At 42.4% G+C, this 20,837-nt stretch overlaps 1 protein-coding gene across 3 annotated transcripts in view; it reads right to left on the bottom strand.

Annotated features, from left to right (window-relative positions):
- SV2C (synaptic vesicle glycoprotein 2C) overlaps window positions 1–20,837 on the bottom strand; it is a 152,894-nt gene that overhangs the window by 24,568 nt on the left and 107,489 nt on the right. For 2 of the 3 annotated variants that reach the window (XM_055342198.1, XM_055342199.1), the window contains exons 4-7: window positions 5,046–5,179; window positions 4,498–4,587; window positions 1,111–1,221; window positions 589–677 (exon numbers count right to left, since the gene is read on the bottom strand). In XM_055342198.1, the coding sequence (XP_055198173.1) occupies window positions 589–677; window positions 1,111–1,221; window positions 4,498–4,587; window positions 5,046–5,179 (424 nt within the window). Of the gene's footprint in view, window positions 1–588; window positions 678–1,074; window positions 1,222–4,497; window positions 4,588–5,045; window positions 5,180–20,837 lie in introns of all 3 variants that reach the window. The other variant, XM_055342197.1, reaches the window with a different exon arrangement.

Below are 20,837 nucleotides of genomic sequence, written 5' to 3'. Positions count from 1 at the left end.
GTTAACAAATAAAATCCCGATATGTTCTTCCTACCTCCTCTTTCCTTAGAAAAGGAAAACCACCACATATATGGTGGTTTTATTCATTTAGTAATGCCTTATTGAGTGCTTACCACGTGCCAGGGGCACACAGCAGTGAACAAAACAGTTTAAAATCCTGTTCTCACAGAGCTCCCACAGAGGGGGAGACACAGCTTTATTCTCTACAGAATAAAGAAGGTGGAAGGTGCTCTGAAGGACTCATAAGGCTGAGAAGGGGGCAGAGAGGGCTGAGGGCAGTGACTCTGAGAGGGTGACATCTGGGCAAAGCCTCCGACGAGGTGAGGAAATGAGCTGCCCAGTGTCTGGAGGCAGTGCCAAGGCAGTGGCCAAACCCCATGGGGCTTTCCAAGGATTATGGGTTTCACCACCCAGCGTTATGACGAACTAAGGTAAGTCGCTTATAAAACTATAATGGTCAGGAAACCTAAACTGAAGAAAAAATCTTTCCTGACATCTTAACAGCGTCAAACAGCGTAAGAAAGGAAAGCCATGTGACTGGGTGGAAATGTAAAGATTTCACTCCCCGAGAACTTAAATATTACTTACCCGAAGGACAGGGTGAACCAAACAATTGTAAGCTTTATTGTATTTTCCCTGACGGGGTAGTTGAAACATCTCATGAAAGTCAACCAAATCTGTGAAATATTGAAGAGTTAGTTTTCTTGTGCGGCTATCCAGTGACCCCACTCCCCAATCCCCTTCACCAGTTATAAAAACAACCCTGAGTTTTCTTTCAGCCAGATTCATTCGAACTTACAATGTAAAGGCTGAAGGCTATCAGAAACCAAATCCTGCAAGTTTCACTTTGTAGCTTCCTGGAAGCCGATGGACAGAGTAGCCAAAAACCTCAGTGTGCTCCGCCCCTGCCAAGACCCCTCGCCTAGCACCTTCCCTTCCCAAAGATGGAATGTCTTGGCTAGGCCACTCTTCCCAGGGGGGTCCTTTTACCTGGTCCTCGTGCAGGAATCAGGTGTCCTGGACAGCAGGGAACTGTGACAATCAACCCTGCCTCTGACCAACTTAAAATGCAACAAGTTGGCCGGCAGTCAGGGCAGGTTGGTTACTTACTCCATAGAGTTCTGTGCGGATCCGAACAAAACATCTCCTGTACCATGTTCCTGTGTCACTCTCAATTTCAATCAATTCATCTATTTGTTTTGGGGTTTTGATTCTGTTTACCTGTAAAGAGCAACACAGTGCACAGTGCTGAGTTCTCTTCTCTGAAGGCCTAGGGTTTGTTTTTAAGGGAGCAAAACCCAACTCCCACAAAAGTAAGCAGATATCTGATAATCATTCCATTCCTATATGAGACCATGGGAATGAGTATACAGATCCCGACATCACTTAAAAGAACTGCATGAGCAATGAATAGGAGAGAATACCATGGAGCAAAGGAAGAAGAACAGGAACGATGGAATAATATGAAACTGAAATGCCCTTCTATGAAGCATGACCATAAAGGCACACATTAGCCAATAAAACATTCAGAGAGATTAGCTTCTGGAGTAAGAATTATTTTGCTTGGACCGAAGTGATTGTACATACTTTACTTTGGAGCCGACTGATTCGATGAATTTGGTCCCTCGACATAGTTCTTAAAGCTTCCTCATGCAACTTGTGTTCTTAAAAGCTATCTTTATATTTTATGGCCCCTTCTTCCTTTTCCTGTAGCCTAACCCACAGTGGCTGGTCAGCAAATAACCCACAGGCAACCATGGTGCAAAGTCGAGGGAATGAGCTTTGCAAGCATTAACATGGATTCTTCAGTGACAGAAGGGAAATAAATGATGGGAGTTCACTGTGAAAAGCTGCATCTAGGAATTAAATGAGCCTCTTTTGCTTGGGAAAAGAACCTAGGCACCGCAGAGGCAATGCTTTCAACACAGAGAATGAAGCCTGAAAAGAGAAAAAATAAAAATAAAAAAACAATGGTTCCTTTTGTGGACTTGTCCCATCTTCTCCTGTTAGTCAAAGTTTACTTAGCTTTTGAGAGAGGACACAGAAATCTGCCCCAGTGTCACCCCTGCCAGGGATAACTTTTGAACACCTTTTTCTGGTGCTCTGCCCACATCCAAAACAGCGCTTCTATTGTGAGAATCCAGGTACCAAGGTTGTCTTTTTGACAGTGCTGATTTGGGGACTCTCAGCAACTTCCAAATTATACAAAGTAAGCGGTAGCCTGTTCCTGGCTATGTAAGCAAAGAGGCATGTATTTAATGAAAATCATGTCTGAGTTAAGTGTGGGATTCCCAATAGAGTCAGCTCAAAATAATCCATGTAGGCATTATTTTGTAATACTCTAGATTTTTTTTAAATCACAGAGGTGTTCTTATCACTCAACATATTACTTTTGGGAGGCTTCCTCTTTTCTATTCATCAATATTTGTTTATTCATCCACAAGCATCCCCTGGGTACTAGGTCCAGCACTAGACTACAGAGATGCACACATAAAATATCACATCCTCTAAGCAATTACCATACAAAGAAAAAAATCTCTAATAGAGATCTATATTGGATGGGAGAGATATATTTTACAGAATACCCAAGTTGACTTGGGAATGAGAGAAGCCTTCATGGACTAAATTGGAGCTGGGGCTCATGGAAAAGTATGTTATTTGCCATGTATGTAAACCACTTGGAGGCCATTCTAAGAGTGAGAGACACCATGTGCAAACATCCTGAGCTGTGAGAGAAAACAAAATATTGGCCAACTACAAAGAGTTTGAGATTCCTGAAGAATAGTTCAAGGGCAGAGGGCAGTGAGTGATGAGGACCAAAAGAAATCAGTGGCAGTAGGGTCAAAAGTAAAGAGCAATGTGCAGTGATATTTAGGATGCAAATAATAAGACAGAGTGATTTCTTGAATATTATGGGAATAAAGGGAAGAAAGAAATAGAGTAGTTTTAAGGTTTCCAGTTTGGTGGTATTTTCTGGTAGAATTTAGTAAAAAGAAGATGCTTGAAGACTCGAGGTGGTAAGTTCAGACTTAGAAACTAAGATTTGAGGGGCACCTGGGTGGCTCAGTCGGTTGAGCATCTGCCTTCGGCTCAGGTCATGATCCCAGGGTCCTGGGATCAAGTCCTGTGTCGGGCTCCCTGCTCAGAGGGTTGCCTGCTTCTCCCTCTTCCTCTCCTTCTGCAGCTCCCCCTGCTTGTTCTCTCTCACTCTCTCTGTCTCAAATAAATAAATAAAATATTTTTTTTAAAAAAGGAAACTCAGATTTGAAAGGACATAGAAGGACTTCCACAAATCCCTTCAACATGTATGTCTGGAGCTCAGAAGAATTGTCCATTAGGAGATAGAGAATGGGAGTCAGCTAAGGAAAGCATACGAGGTTAAAAGAGAATTAGCTAAAAAAATAGAGTTGTGGAAAACATTATTTAAGGTAAGGGCATAAGAAGAAGGGTCTAAAAAGGAGGCTTTGGAGCAATGCATGCAGATTCGTTGTATTATAGGCATAACAAGGAAAAAGACAAATTTGTCATGACAGGATCATGTAATGACTTTGAAAGTCACCCAATAAATGACTCTGAGGTTACCTATTATTTTGGGGGTATTCCCTCCTGTTCTCACCTTATCTACTAAAAAACATGGATGACCGTATGTGAATTTGGTAACTCAAACCTTCTGGAAGAAAAAGCAAGTGAGTAGCATGGTGAGGCCCTGGAGATTCTCATTTTCTCAGAAAATCCCTTTGTTATAGGGTTTATACTCATCTGGCTAAGAAGGGTTGAGTGACATTGAGTATTTGGATGATGCCTCAAGATTCCTCCAGCCTTATGATCCTTTCACTTAAAAAAAATTCTTCCTCTGATGAGCATCTGCTTAAAAGAAGGGCCTATTCAAAGGCTTCCAGGTCCTCAATGGAGGGCCATTCATTACTGATATTCATATCTCCATACATTGCACAAAAAACTTTGCTAATGAAGAATGTGTGATAATTTAGATAAAGGCCAAACTGAAGTCTATATGTACATTATGAAAAATTTGTCTCCTAAATAAAAAATGAAATAAGTAAATCACATGTCAGTGGATTGTTTAATATGTTTTAACACCTATAGTCGATTTTATTTATAAGACACTGAAGATCTTTTTTATGCCTCCCTATGTCTTACCGTAGGTCTGCCTAAACCTATTTCAGACAAAACATTTATTAGTTTAATTGTAGGACTGCCTAGGTAAAAACATTTAAGCCATTGTTCCTTCCAAAAACTTCCATTAATTTAGATTGGCTTTCCCCATTGAGAATAAACTTTGTAACTAGAGGATGTAAGAACGTTCCATGCAGAGTGAATGGCACATACAGAGGTGGTGAGTACAACATGTGCAGCAGAAATAAAAGGAACTGAAAGACGAGAGTAGCTGGTGCAGAGAGAAAAATGTATAATCTGGCCTTTTCAGAAAAGGTTTCCTGGCCCCTGGTATAGAAGATTCACTGAGAAGCAGGTACTCACCGAGAAGACTTTCTCAGGCTGACCCCGTGCTCTCATGTTTGTGTCATGAATTAACTTAAGGATCATCCACGCTTCATCATGTTTTCCAACCTAAGAAATGCAAATAGATGGTGAAGTGCTAAAAGGCACAACACTTACACTCCCTGATTTTCCAATATCCATCTTGTGGTGTCGATCAAGTTGGCTATAATTGTGCAAATGGGGTATACCACTGGATAGCCTTAAGTACGTTAGCAGTTCAATGGATGTGCCTATAACAAGAAAGAGCATCTGTGGCTGCTAACATTTTTTGTATAAAAAAGTAAGACAAAGTCTCTTCATTGAGTGAAAAGTTGCTTGAGGAGGAACATTAGTGCTTTTGGCCATGAGGCAGCTTTTTCACACACTCGTCGTTTAAAGCATGTCTCCATGAAACCAACACCCCATGGTTCCCTAGTAGCAAGGGGAAACGTTATCTCTCAGAGAGGCCAACACATTTCCTTGGCATTAACGGGGAACTCTTTCCAATGTGTGTGGCTCCCTTGAATATTCATAGTAATCCACGTTACCTCCAACAAGAACCGCGGGCTTTCAGGCATGAACGTGAGGGCCACCACTGAGGAGACACAGGGGAGCGCACAGACTATCACAAACACACGCCAGCTGTGAAACTGGTAAGCTGACCCCATGCTGAAGCTCCATCCTAGAAAAGAAAGAAGGGAAGAATGAAGGAGAGCGCCTCTCAGATGGCCTGCTAGGAAAGCAAGGACCCCCTCTCTGCCATCACTGTGGGGGTCTACACAGCAAATGTATTAGCTGTCTTCTTAAAAAAGATTTTATTTATTTATTCATGAGAGACACAGAAACGTAGGCAGAGGGAGAAACAGGCTCCCCACAAGGAGCCTGATGCAGGACTCAATCCCAGGATCATGCCCTGAGCCAAGAGCAGACACTCAACCACTGAGCCATCCAGGCGTCCCTGTATTAGCTAAGTCTTTTTTATTTTTAAGGCTTTTTTTAAAAGATTTATTTGTTTATTTATTTACTTATTTATTTATTTATGATAGATACAGAGAGAGAGAGAGCGAGAGAGAGAGAGAGAGAGAGAGAGAGAGAGAGGCAGAGACACAGGAGGAGGGAGAGGTAGGCTCCATGCTGGGAGCACGATGTGGGACTCAATCCTGGGGCTCTAGGATCGTGCCCTGGGCCAAAGGCAGGCACCAAACCGCTGAGCCACCCAGGGATCCCCCTTAGCTAAGTCTTAATACCCACAGAAGAACAAGCCAATCTAGGCATTAGCCACAGTGACCAGCTCAACTTTACAACCACTGACTGCAGTGGTGAGAGAAAGAAACTGGAGGGCTCAGGACTTAGGGATGGGGGTACATGTGTGTTTCCATACAACCGAATTCTAAAGGCCATGATAAATTAATTTGTAATGCTTTTTCCAACAGACCTCTGTGCTGGGGCATGTTCTGTTTGCTCCTCTAGATCCTGCCCCCCTTCTCTCCACCCTAGAAGTGACGGGAAATGGATTGCTGTGGAGGGCAATCACCTGGCTCCCTTGCCCATTGGCTTCCCCTGGGCCTGGGAGGGTGGGAGCGGAGTTCTCCCTTCCCTTGGCTGTGTGCAGATTTGGCAGTGGGTGTGCTCATCCGCCGGGACCTGCTCTGACAGCCATAGCTATTGTCAGCTCTGGCAAGCCCTCCCTCCTGGTGCCCTTTGTGGCAGAAGATGCTCTCCTGCTAGTAGCTCCTAGGTGCTGTATCCTTCCCTATTGGTTTCTTTTCACTGTTTCCATGTGACTCTTTAGTGATTCCTTGTGAGAGTGGTTTCCTGCCAGCACCTTGACCAGTACAAGTATTAAATGACAGTGTAGTATCTCTCCATATGCACATGTTACAAAATAGATCAAGAGAATTTTAAATTTTCAAATAGTGTTTTTACTATAGCAAAAACAAGTGTAATGGGATACAAACAGAAATCTCCTTAAAAACCAAAAGGGAGCCAATATTTGAAAGAATATAAAATGGTTGAAAGCTATATTCAAACATTCTAAATGACAAATAATGAAGGATACCACATCTATTTGAAAACAGAGCAAATTTATAGAGACATAGATGAATTACATGAGGCACAATTGTAGTTTCTGGCAATACTTGGCATTTATAAGGCCTTTTGTGAACAGAAGTCAGGTATTTTACACCCCATCCCAGGAGAGCAGTGTACTTATTATTTACATGGGAGCCAAGTGAGACTCTGAGGGTGATTTCCTCAGGGTCACAAAGATGAAGTTACATATCAGAATCTTCTCCACCAGGATCGGCCGCAGAATCGTATGCCACAGCCAGCCTCACGTCTATGGCACACTTACTCATAAACACAGACTGTGTGGACAAAGGATATAAGCGTCAATGACATGCTCTATCAGTCTTAGGTCAATCAACATTACCTGCGTATTTAATACACGCGGGTCATGTGGAGTGGTAAACTAACCACATCATAAACCTTAGGAGAGGACGTCTACCCTCAGGGTTTTATGTATCAGAAGTTCAAAAGTCTCAAATATGCAAAACACAGAAACACTTCTACGATGGAACAGAAAAAAACATACCTTGTTCACTTCACATTTCATCTGAGATCTTCTTATAAAGAATATCTTTTTTCAAACCTCTAGATTCTATCACTTTACGCATTGGATGGAGAAAAGCTTTCGAGGGCCTAGTGAAGCGAATGCAGTGCTCTCGACATCAGACTATGGCGCAGGACTACATGACAGTAGCGGATAGCGCAGGAGGCTTCTTGCGCCAGAACAGACCTCCCTCCCTGCCCAAGGAGGTCCTATCCCCGTGCCCAAACCTGTCACTATGTTACCCGACATGTCAAAGGGACCTTGCAAGTGGGATTCAGGTTAGGATCTTGAGGTAGAGTGATTATGTCCTAGGGCGGGGCCCGACCCACATGAGTAGAAGAGCCTTTTCATAGGAGAAAGAAAGAAGGAGATGCGATGAGGGAGGTCAGAGGTCAGCTTGGAGAGAGATCTGCAAGTGCTCTAGTGCTGGCTTTGCAGATGTAGAAGGGGCCATAAGCCAAAGAATGTAGGTGGCTTGCAGAAGCTGGAAAAGGCAAGGCATGTATTCTCCCCTGGGGCCTCCAGAAGCCCTGCCACCTCATTTAGACTGCCAACCTCCAGAATTTTAGGATGATAGACTTATGGTGTTTAAAACTGGTAAGTGTGTGGTGCTTTCTTACATCAGCATTAAGAACGCCACGCACCTGGCATTTGCAGTTATGGCTCTGTTGCTTACACGACTGACAGCAATTACACTGAAGAATTTTAGCTCTTCTCTATGAAAGCTCAGACCCCTTGCTTTTGCTTGGACTTCTCGGGATGCCTCTGCCGTGACTTCACTCTCCTTTTTGACAACTGGTTGTAGAAATACTGCCCTTCACTCACACTGCTCCTGAACATCACATCAGTGGGGGAAGAGGCTGATTGCAATGTGATTCCAATGGAGTGGTCTTCAGCCTACAGAGGAAACTGGACTATGGGTAGGATCTAATCCTGGGTAGAGCCAGCTGCTCCAGAGCCCCCCTCTCCTCAGCTTAAAATGCAGTTTCTTCAGGCGTAGATTCTTCCTTTTTTTTTTTTTTTTTGGCGTAGATTCTTCTGTTTGAGTTTAGCCTAATCACTGTGGTTCACATCCTTCTCCACTTCATTAACTGTGGGGTCAGTCTTTTACCCCTTGCTTGGTGTGTGTGTGTGTGTGTGTGTGTGCACATGCACTGTGACCTTGCTTTATATAAAGGGTGTGTGATCCACTCATTTCTCTCTCCATTTTTTGCAATACGCCTTTCTTCAGCCTCTAAAACCCGTTGTACTCCTTTTCTGGCTCTTTTCAAATCTCTAGCAGTCTAATCTACTCCTTGCACTTGACCCCTACCTTCAGTTTTCTTGGAGAAAACCAACACAGAGGGAACTCCATGCATGTCCTCTCCTCACTCCTGAATCTCCCCACCCACCTGCGCCTCTACCTTCCCCTTAGGAGCACTGGCAGTTGTTCTGTTGTAACCAATCCAAGGCCAACCTGTCATGTGGCTCTAGAGCCTAGCCTTCTCTCTTTCAAGGACAGAACTCCTGTAATTATCTATCCCTTTTCTCCGGCCCTCCTCATGGTGTTCTCTCACCTTACTCCATGGGTGATTTTATCAGCACACCCATCTTCCCCATCTAAAAAAAAAAAAACCCTACCTTGACCCCAACATGCCTCTCCAGTTGCACTGTTATTCCTCTGTCCTCATTCTCCAAAGAATGGACTATAGCAACTATCTCCACTTCCTCACCCCAAACTTCCTGCCCCCAAAGTCCACACAAGCTATGCCAGTCAGTCATCTGTCTCGCCAAATCTAATAGGCACTCCTCTGTCCTCTTACTTGAACTGTCTAAATCCTCCCATACAGTTGATCATCCTCTTCCCTTGAAGAACTTTTTCCATTGTCTTCCTCATCACTACATGTGCTAGTTTCTTTCCCACTTCATTGGCTCTCCTTCAGTTTTCTTTATTGACTCCCTGACTAGCTCCCAAAGGTGGAGCTAATACCCTAACTAGTGGTTGTCGGTTCTGTTCTCTGGCTACAGGTTCTTTCTAGGCTGACTCGTGTATTTCCACGACTTCAAGCACCATCTCTATGCCACTGTCTCTGAAACATGGCCTGTTTTCTCTCTAGAGCTCCAGAAACGCATCTCCACCTGCCTGTTTACATCTTCACAGGGGTGTCTAATGGGCATCTCAAAGTATCGTGTCCAAAATGGAACTTACAAAAACAAAATGGAACTTTTGATTTCTTGCTCTGCTACCAAATAAAACTCTTGTTTTTCCTTTAATGCTCCTGTTTCAGCAAATGATACACTGCCAGCCATCCAGATATTCATGCCGCTCGCCCTTGATTCCTCTTTTTCTGCTCACTACACGTGTGAATATGAGCACATCACAAATCACTGCAGGCTAATAAGGCTACTTTTAACAGCTAAACAACCTTGATTTATTTTTTCAAATTAAGTTAGTAATTTCTTATCTTTTCAGTTTTCCAGTTTTGTTTTGTTTTAGATTTTATTTATTTATTCATGAGGGACACAGAGGGAGAGGCAGAGACACAGGCAGAGAGAGAAGCAGGCTCCCTCTGGGGAGCCCAATGCGGAGTTGATCCCTGGACCCCAGGATTACACCTGAGCAGACACTCAACTCCTGGGCCACCCAGGTGTCCCTATCCATTTCTATGAATTTGATAAATGAACAATCATGTAGCCACCATCATAATCGAGAGGCAGGCCAGTTCTATCACCCCAAAACATTCCTTCTTGCCCCCCTTCCGCAGTCAACCCTTCTTCACCACTGATAGCCACTGGTCTGTTCCCTATCCCTATAGTTTTGCCTTTTTCAGAATGTCATCTAAATGGAATCACACTGTACACAGCTTTTTGAATCCAGCTCTATACCCTTAGCATAATGCATCCATGCATATTACCACACATATCAGTAGTGTCTCTTCACCGCTGAGTATAACTGTCTTGGGTGGATAGATCATAGTTTGTTCACCCACTCGCCAGCTGAAGGACAGGTCAATTGTTTTCAGTTTTAGGTGATTTTCAATAAAGTAGCTGTGAACATTTCAGTTAGGTTTTTTTGTGTCCCAAAATTTTCCTTTTTTCTTGGGTAAATACCAAGGAGTAGGTAGGTTGAGTCATAGGGTAAGTTTACGTTTAGTTTGATAAGAAACTGCCAAACCATTTTCCACAATGGCTGTATCATTTTAGGTTCCCCCAGTTGTGTGTGAGGGTGTTAGCTTCTTCACATCCTTCCTGCCACTTATTTGTGAGTTTGTTTTTTTTTTTTTTTTTGGCCATTCTTTTTTCTTTTTAAGATTTTATTTATTTATTCATGAGAGACACACAGAGAGAGACAGAGACACAGGCAGAGGGAGAAGCAGGCTCCATGCAGGGAGCCTGACATGGAACTCAATCCCAGGACTCCAGGATCACGACCTGAGCTGAAAGCAGACGCTCAACCACTGAGCCACCCAGGTGTCCTTTTTGGCCATTCTAATAGGTGTGCAGTGGTATTTCATTGTGTGTTATTTTTAAAGATTTTTATGTATTTATTTTTGGGGGGCTGGGAAAGGGAGCACGAACAGGAGGAGGAGCAGAGGGAGAAGCAGACTCCCCACCGAGCAGGAAGCCTGATGCGGGGCTCCATCCCAGGACCCTGGGATTATGACCTAAGTCAAAGGCAGATGTTTAACTGACTGAGCCACCCAGGTGCCCCATCATCATGGTTTTAATTTGCATTTCCCTACTGCCTAGTGATTACCTTAATTTACTTTGTTTATTCATTCATATTTCCATTGAGTGCCTGTATCTGCCAGTCATAACGCCCACCATGTGGAGGCTACTAAGACATCTTTTCTACCCTTGAAGAGTTCTAGTCTAGAAGAAAAGCAGAGTAGTTCACAGGCGCGATAAACAGTTCCACATGTTCTGGAACAGGTGATGAAGAGTGTGATCAGAGTACAGAAGAGGCTGAGCTATCTGCCCAAGAGTATTTTCTCCAGAGCCCCAGCTAAATTTCTTTTCTGATTTGGGTCCTGAACAAAGAGCTAATTCTTAAATTTCTAACATTCAAGTTAGACATACAATTCAAATCAATACTTAAGAAGTAGATGAGGCTGCCAAGACAGGCTGTGCCATGCCTGGTCCCTAACTCTTTTCTTCAATATTGCAAACATCTAACCCGAAGAGAGGGAAGACAGGCCTTGGAGGCAGACCAATGCTACTCCCCTTTTAGGACATGCCCCCAGAGAGGGGGCTTAAAGACTGATGGATGATATTCTGTGGCCCGAATGAGGGAAAGACACAGTGACAGTCTTGAGAAATGGCCCTGCAGATACTTTGTTAAACTGAAATACCATTATCTGGATTCAAAATGAATAAAAGAATGCAGTGGTAAAATACTGACCACTCTAACTATTCAGCCATGAATTCCTGGGACCCTTCTCCATTTGGATTTCAATATAGCTTAAATTGGAATTTGAGGGATGCCTGGGTCGCTCAGTGGTACACCAGTCCAGTCCCACATGGGGCTCCCCGCAGGGAGCCTGCTTCTCCCTCTGCCTGTGTCTCTCTTTCTCTCTCTGTGTCGTCTCTCATGAATAAAGAAATAAAATCTTTTTAAAAAATTTGAATTTGAGAATGATACAAAACCTAAACCAGAATATCAGGAAGTGGGGAGACATCAATAGGAGTGAAGGACCAGAATATGAAACCACGCCACATGCAACTGGGAAAGTGGGTTGTTGCATTCGGATACTCCTCTGTGCTTAGAAAAATGGATTGTCTAGGGGCACCTGGGTGGCTCGGTGGTTGGGCGTCTGTCTTCAGTTCAGGGTGTGAATCCCTGGGTCCTGAATCGAGTCCCACATCGGGATCCCTATGGGGAGTCTGCTTCTCCCTCTGCCTGTGTCTCTGCTCTCTCTCTGTGTGTGTCTCTCATGAGTAAAAACAAAACAAAACAAAACAGAATTGTCTTGAATGAGCCCTCTCTGTTGGCACCACGCCTTTTTTGTCTTAAAAAAAAAAAGTGTTTCTTGTGTGGGTGGTGGTTCTAATTGTCCTTTGGACTTTGTTAAAAAATACTCATTAAAATGTCATGTTCCCGAACAGCCAGGGGAATTTTAAAAAAGAAAACCATATCTGGGGGCATCACAATGCCAGATTTCAGGTTGTACTACAAAGCTGTGGTCATCAAGACAGTGTGGTACTGGCACAAAAACAGACATATAGATCAATGGAACAGAATAGAGAACCCAGAAGTGGACCCTGAACTTTATGGTCAACTAATATTCGATAAAGGAGGAAAGACGATCCACTGGAAGAAAGACAGTCTCTTCAATAAATGGTGCTGGGAAAATTGGACATCCACATGCAGAAGAATGAAACTGGACCACTCTCTTGAACCATACACAAAGATAAACTCAAAATGGATGAAAGATCTAAATGTGAGACAAGATTCCATCAAAATCCTAGAGGAGATCTCAGGCAACACCCTTTTTGAACTTGGCCACAGTAACCGGAGAAGGACAGTGTATGTTCTCATTCATTTGGGGAATATGAATAATAGTGAAAGGGAATATAAGGGAAGGGAGAAGAAATGTGTGAGAAATATCAGAAGGGGAGACAGAACATAAAGACTTCTAACTCTGGGAAATGAACTAGGGGTGGTGGAGGGGGAGGAGGGCGGGGGGTGGGGGTGAATGGGTGACGGGCACTGAGGGGGACACTTGGCGGGATGAGCACTGGGTGTTATTCTGTATGTTGGAAAATTGAACACCAATAAAAATTAATTTATAAAAAAAATAAAATGTCATGCTGAGGGATTTATCTACATATAATGTAAATTCCATGCAAGAAAGGACCTCAATTAGGGTATTACAGAAAGCAGTTTTACCGCACAGCGCTAATTGTGTGGTGATAGTAAGAGCAGTATGTGTCTTGCATAATAATCAAGGCCATTTACAAGCCTCAAGCCAATGTGCTCTGAGACTGCAGAAACCAGCTGCCGCCCCAGGTGCATGACTGTCTGAAATCTTTCAGGATGCCAAGGCAGAAGTATGTGACACACGTGGAGGAAGAATGCTGGCTTTCACGTTCTTTCTTGGGTTTAGCTGCTGATGCGTTCGTGAATGAGCACCTACTTTACTGATGTATATCTGGGTGCCAGTTACGTGATACCAGTAGGACACAGTCTTCAGTAAGAAGGCAGATTTTAGGTATAAGGCACAGATTCAATGTTCTTAAACATTATAAATTAGTATTAATAACAAATAAATATATGTGAGATGAGTTTTTAAAAGCTAAGAAGTAAATTGTATTTATTTGTCAGTGGTCTTCACTCACAAGGCACAGAGACAACTAAAGTTCTCTTTGGGAGAGTAGCTCAAAATCCATTTTCTCAAGTGGCAATGAACTTAAGAGAACAATGATCAGATGAATTTCTGATTTCACTCCTACAGAAATAAGATCACAGGTCACTGGTTTACAATATTAATACTATCTAATCCCCATGAAACATTAACACTTGGCTAGAAACTCAGGTTGTCATGTATCTAGTGTCATCTGTGACTTTAGAACCAGATGTAGTTGGACAGTCCCTGTTGCTGAGAGCAGAGATTTTTACCTCCTCCTCATCTGTTAAAAAAGTAGAAAGAGAGAGAGAAAGAAAGAAAAAAGAAGCAAGGGCGAGGGGAAAACTTAAATCAACTATGGGACAGCCATGCAAAAGCACACCATGTAACTACAGGCAAAGAATGAGGTGGATCTTTCTGAACTGATTTGGAAAATGTCCAAGTTACACTGCTCAGTTAAAAAGTTCTTTTCCAAACAGTGCATTTTCATTTTTATATATACATAAAACATATTAAATCTTATAAGCAAGGGAGAGGAGGAATACACTAAACTATTTTAAATGGCTACTCAGGGTCGGGAGTGGGTACTAACAGGAGACTTTCACTTTTGGCATTGTTTGTTTATTGAGTATTTTATCACCTTATAAAACTTTTTATTCAAAAAGGACAAAAAAACTTTTCCAAGAGTTGTAAGCCTTTGATATTTCTAAAGTACAAGGTCTGATGTGAAGAAAGGAGAAGGAAAGGGGAATGATCATTTTGACACTATTCAGCATCCATACCATTCTCAACTAAAGTAATGTTCATTCTGATTGCAATGAATCTAAACATTGACACTAGTGCTCATTGATGGATAGCAATGAGAAAGTGCCATCGACTGCCCTAGTGTCTCCTGGTCACAAAGACAACAATATTCACAGACCTGTGATCTTTAAATCGGCAACTTTAGTCAACTTCTAGTTTTGGATTCCTGGGGCAGAGGCCAATTGCATTTGATCCTCTATCAGGTAATACTACTGCCAACATCCGTACACAAAGCAATCATAATTTTAAAAACTGGCAGGGGGCATCTGGGTGGCTCAGTTGGTTAAGCACCCAACTCTTGATTTTGGCTCAGGTCATGATCTCAGGGTTGTGAGATGGAGCCCTGTGTCGGGCTCCTCACTCGGTGGGGAGACTGCCTCCCTCACTCTCCCTCTGCCTCTCTGTGTGCCTCCTCTTTCTCTCTCTCTCTCTCCCCCAATAAATACATCTTTAAAAAAAACTGGCAGAGATCTGCCCAGAACACATAACCATGCCTTTAAAAAGTGAGAGTCAACTCAACTGGAATTATACACTCCAGGGAGAGGATCCAAGGGCCCAAGTCCAAATAACAGCAGTAGTCATCTGTCTCTAAGAGCAGGCCCTGCAACAAGCTAATCTTTCCTGCTGGTTTCTCTATTTCTTTTTTTTTTTTATTTTTTATTTATTTATGATAGTCACACACACACACAGAGAGAGAGAGAGAGAGGGGCAGAGACACAGGCAGAGGGAGAAGCAGGCTCCATGCACCGGGAGCCTGATGTGGGATTCGATCCCGGGTCTCCAGGATCGGGCCCTGGGCCAAAGGCAGGTGCTAAACCGCTGTGCCACCCAGGGATCCCTGGTTTCTCTATTTCTGTCTCTAAGTTCTGTTCCTACTATTAGGAATGCACCGAGAGAGTGGTCAACAGCAGAAGGAGGTCACAGTATGCCTCAGGTTCCTGAATGTGACTTGTCACCCTCACTATGCTTTCAAAGAAGCAAAGTTCCTGGCAGCTTTTGAAAGTGAGAAATTCATGAGCTTATTTTTGAAGGTTATTTTTCTGGGGTACCTTCTGTGAGTGCTTCAAATATGAAAATATGAAATATGTGAGTGCTTCAAATATGAAAGTACCCTTCCAGGAAGAGTTCTGGGTGCAAGCGTATGTGACTCATTCAAGCATAGTGTTTCCCAAGTTCCACTGCAAGAAAGAAGGAGCCTAAGGGTTTGCAAAAAGCTAATAGCATAAAATGTGTGTGTGTGTGTGTGTGTGTTTTGTTTTGACCAAAGATGCTTTGTGATTTTCTTTTGTAGACAGACAGTAATACAATATTAATATTATGATAATGTAGGTCTATTAAAATTTTATCAAAGATTTTTATGTAACTATATACCATAGTAGTCTATTGAATTGGCAAATTTTGACCACATACAAATGAAGCTAGTATCATAAATGCATATAAGGCTGCTCATTACTTTGTAAATGTACATTTTATATATTCATATTTATTATCTTATAGCATATACAGGCATACAGTGACTTTCTTTGCTAGGTACACAGTGACTTTCCCCCTCTATTTTACTCACATAAGTATTTACTTAAAATCAACTGAATATGTTTGCAGGTTTATATTAATATATAAACTCTTAGAGAAGCTGATGTCCAGGCTCAGGAAACTGAAAAGCAAACATAACTAAGTACTCAGAATTCTTACATTGGGTAGAAAGCTGGACTAACAGGCTCTAAAGGTCATTTTAGGGCTAAGTTCCTCTGTTTCTAAGATCTTGTGTCTGGAACAGATGAAGCCATAAGAAATTCTCTCTGCAGTATAGATCTGTGATAAGAAATGGGGCACTTTTGGGGGCACTTGGGTGGCTCAGTTGGTTGACCATCTGCCTTCAGCTCAGATCATGATTTCAGGGTCCTGGAACTGAGTCCCTTGTCACACTCCCTACTCAGTGGGGAGTCTGCTCCTCCCTCTCCCTCTGCCTCTGTCCTTCCTGCTCATGTGCTCTCTCTCTCTCTCTCAAGTGAATTAAATCTTTAAAAAAATAAAAAAAGAAATGGAACACTTTCAAAACTTAACAAAGTAAAACTAAATAAACATGTGAACTGCAGTTAGTTTTGACACAAATGCCCAAAAGTTGGTCATGACTCATGGCAAAATGATACTTATACTGTGTATGAGCGACCCAGTCAATTTGCTTTTTAAGTAGCTGTCCTTAAAAATACTTTTTAGTTATTTTTTAACTGAAGATAGTAACCACACAGTGTTATATACATTAGGTTCAGGTGTACAACATTGTGATTTGACAAGTCTGCTCATTATGCTGTGCTTACCACAAGCGTAGCTACCATGTGTCACCTTATAACATTATTACAACACCATCCACTACATTCCCTGTGCTGTCCCTTTTATCCCCATGACATACTCATTTGATAACCAGAAACCTGTATCTCCCTCTTCCTTCAACTGTTTTGCTTGTCTCTGCACTCCCTTCCCCTTTGGCAACCATGAGTTTGTTCCCTGACCCATAAATATGGGTCTTTTTTTTTAATTTGGTTTGTTAGATTACACATACATGAAATCATGTGGAATTTGTATTTCCAAGACTTACTGTACTTACATAATGCCCTCTAGGCCCATCCATGTTGTTGCAAATGGAACAATCTTATTCTTTTTTATGGCTGAGTAATATTCCATCATATGCATATACTACATTTCTTTATCCATTCATCAGTTGATGCACACTAGAATTGTCTCCTTGGCTGTTGTAAATAATGCTTCAATAAATACAAGGGTACACATATCTTTCTGAATTTGTGTTTTTGTTTTCTTTGGTAAATTACCTCATAGGGGAATTACTGGGTATGATATTTCTATTTTTAATTTTTTGAGGAAACTCCTTATTTTTTTCCAAGTGGTGGTACCATTTCTACATGCACCAACAGCACACAAGTGTTCCTTTCCTCCACGTCCTCGCCATCACCTGTTATTTCTTGTCTTCTTGATACTAGTCATCTGACAGGTGTGAAGTGGTGTCTCACCGTGGCTGTGATTTGCATTACCCTGATGCTGAGTGATGCTGAGTGTCTTTTCATGTGTCTGTTGGTCATCTCAATGTCCTTTTGGGAAAAATGTCTTTCGGGTCCTCTGCCCATTTTTTAATTGGTTGTTCTTTTTTCAGTTTTGAGCTGTTTAAGTTCTCTATATATTTTAGGTATTGATTTCTGATTAGATATATCATTTGCAAATATCTTCTCCCATTTCGCAGCCTGCCTCTTTTTTTTTTCATTTTATTGGCAGTTTCTTTTGCTGTGCAAAACTTTTTTATTTTGTACTAGTCCCAGTAGTTTATTTTTATTTTTGTTTCCCTTGCCTCAGGAGACACATCTAGAAAAATGTTTCTATGCTCCATGACAAAGAGATTACTGCCTATGTTTTCTTCTAGGCATTTTTATAGTTTCAGGCCTCATAGTTGGGTCTTTAATCCATTTTGAGTTTATTTTTGTATTTGGCATAAGTAAAATATTTTTTTTCTAAACAGAGCTCCAGATAATGTCATGGCCCCTATTTTATCAGGATCAGGATTTCTTTTTGTTCTTTGCACATGGTCTCAGCATTACCTTGCTTGAGATCAGCCAAAGTTCTCTGTCCACTCCCTGGAGATTTTTGATCATGTGGCCCAAAAATACTAATGGAATCCATTCTGAGGTGACAGATGTTTCCCCAGGGTGGGGGTAAGGAGAGGGCCATAATATTTCCAGAGTTACGATGGCAGAGGTCAGCCTGAGTGCCTTTGTCGCTGATGCCAAAGGTTACACTCCTACTTCGTCGTGACTGTTGACCTGCCTACATGCTTCTTTTTTCTAGCCCCAGTTCTTGCCTTGCAGTCTCTGATCCAGAACAAATCATTTAACACTTGACAAGTGAAACAGCTGCTTAGCTCATGACTCAGGCCCAAAATGATCCTTAGAGCTTTGTCATTTGTGTCAAAGAAATTCCATTCTAATGGGCTGGGAAATACATGCAACCACATGATCTGGGAGCTCCAGGTCCCAGGCCGGTGCCTCAAGGAAGGGGACGTCACCAGCCCCTTCCAAGTGCAGTGGATGGCAGTACAGCTCTGGAGAGGCCCCCCCTAGTAGCTGCATCCCAGCTTTGTTCACTTGTATACAACTTAATGCCACTGAGAGAACCACCTTCATTTCACGTTGTCGCAGGTTCCTATGCTTACTGACACCAGATGCTTCCTGAAAGGCTCCCGGCTCAAGTGGAGGCACTCAACCTTCCTCCCAGCCTTCTACACCAGAAGTGGGACAGTCAACCTCTACTCTCATCCTCTATGTCCACTCAACGACTGAGACATGGAACTCTATTTTCTGTATTTTGCCCAAACCTCTCCCATTCTCTCCATCCCTGCTTTGGTTGAGGCCCTTGATTCCCTCACCTGGGTCACCCTCTTAGGGCTGATCTGCAGCCGGCATGGATCCGGATGGCCGTGCCCACTGCTGAAGTACTGAGTATGTACATCATGGGGACTGCCCTGAGCTCTGGCACTCCAGACCTTTCCATGGTCCAGTAACACAGGGGCAGGACCAGCCTATCAGTTGGCCTCAGGGACCCGGCTCCAGCATTTTGGCTTTTCTCTCTTCTGACTGACCATAGCCTTGTTGGCTAAATAATTTTAATACCTTCTCCATATAATAGAGCTCCAGCTTCCAACTTGCCTAGTTTAGTCTGTTTTTGACATATTTCAAGAGATCTTTCTGTAATAAAAATCAGATCATATCACTCACTGGCATAAAACCTGTCCAGTGGTTCTGTGTCGGCCCTCCCAGATAGAGCCCAGATTCTTCAGTGTGACCACAGGCCCTCCAAGACCTGGCTCTTGCATCTGTCTGCATCCTCATCCCTCATGGATCCCTCCTTCCACCCTGTTGCCTGCAAATACTTTTGCATCTTCACCACTCCCTTGTCAATTTGGAGAACTCCTAGACTTTAGTCTTCTATTGACCAAGTAGAGGGAAACGTCCTCTGTAAATTCGTCGGGACACTCTAAAAGGTATTCACTTCTCCCAGTGAGCTTTCTTGGTATCTTGTGAATTCCTGTGGTGCTTAGCACAGTGACTGACAGAAAAGCCACAGGAGAGAGTGATTATTTATCTGCAAGTCTGTTCCTTGAAGCTGGGGGCCATGTCTTATTCCTCTTCATTATAAAATGTGGTAAAGAGTAGTCACTGATGTTTATTTAATCAACCCATGAAGAACCCATTCTTGGATTTCTTTGTAATCAGTTTGCCTAGTACATTCCTAAATGACTTTATAAAAACATATCTATTTCCCAATTTCTAAATATAGGAGGTTTTTTTGTTTTTGTTTTCTTTTCATAACTGATTTCTAACTTAATGTCCTCGCGGTAAGAGCACATGCCTGGTGGTTTTTTGCTATATGGTGGAACTTGCTTTTTGGTGCCCAGAGCGATGATCCATTCTTGTTTTTGTTTTCCAGCTTTTTAAGGTATGACTGACAAAAATTATATATATTTTAAGTGTACACTGTGATGATTTGATATATGTACCTTGTGAAATGATTACCACAAATAAGTTAAATCACACATACATCACCTTACCTTTTGTGCAGGGTGGGTTGTGGAGACAATTCATAAGATCAACCTCTTAGCAAATTTCAAGTATACAATATAGGATTATTAGCCATAGTCACTATGATACACAGAGAACTATAGATGCATTAGATCCCCAGAACGTATTCATCTTATAACTCAAAGCATGTATACTCTTTGACCCATTTCCCCAGCTTCCAATGATATATTTCACCCACTGCCAGATAGGAAAGGGGGGCTTCCCCCTATAGCAATGAATGTATTTTCTCATGGACAAACTTAATAATCCCACACACAAACTAGATTTCCTTCAGAAAAAATAAAATTCTCAGGAATTAATAAGCTGGCATTTAACTCAAAGGGACACTTCTGACAATCTGTCTTTAAAGCATGTTTCATTCAGATTGTCTAAAAACAGAACATAGGAGCCCAGATCAGTCCAACTGTTGGCAAAGACCCAATTCACTTTTGCCCATCCTTGATTTATAACCCTGTGGGAGACATACAAATGCTGTTTCTCCTCACTCGCCCTTACCCTTTTGTTCAAAATGTCAGGCATCTACCCAGAGTTAAATTTCACCTCTGCTCTCTGGAAAGGCTGCCTGCTTGGGTCATTAATCTTGGACCAGAAAGAGGCTCCTAGCTGCTACCGACTGTGAAAATGATTGGTCCTGGTGTATCCCACGGAATGGTTTTCTAGGCCTATGGCGCCAGAAAAATCAAACCCAGAGTGACTGAGTCTGGGATAAATGCAGCAGTTTTTCATTCACTATCACCTTCTTTGGCCGCTGCTTAGGAGAAATGATCTAATAAGTCAGTGAGCCCACAGTGACACAGCATCAGAGTCCAAGCAGATGGCTGCTCCAGCACAGGAGGCTATGAAATCAGCTTTCACTGGGATGCTAGTTCCCAGTACTCAGAGATTCACACGTGAGCTCCCTTTCTGCTCATGACAGTGTACCCACTCTGAGTACAGTTTTGGTAAAAGACAGGAAGA

The sequence above is a fragment of the Nyctereutes procyonoides genome, unplaced genomic scaffold (genome assembly GCF_905146905.1).
Source record: "Nyctereutes procyonoides isolate TBG_1078 unplaced genomic scaffold, NYPRO_anot_genome, whole genome shotgun sequence".
NCBI classification, from domain to species: domain Eukaryota; kingdom Metazoa; phylum Chordata; class Mammalia; order Carnivora; family Canidae; genus Nyctereutes; species Nyctereutes procyonoides.
This window is presented reverse-complemented; position numbering and strand designations above follow the sequence as displayed.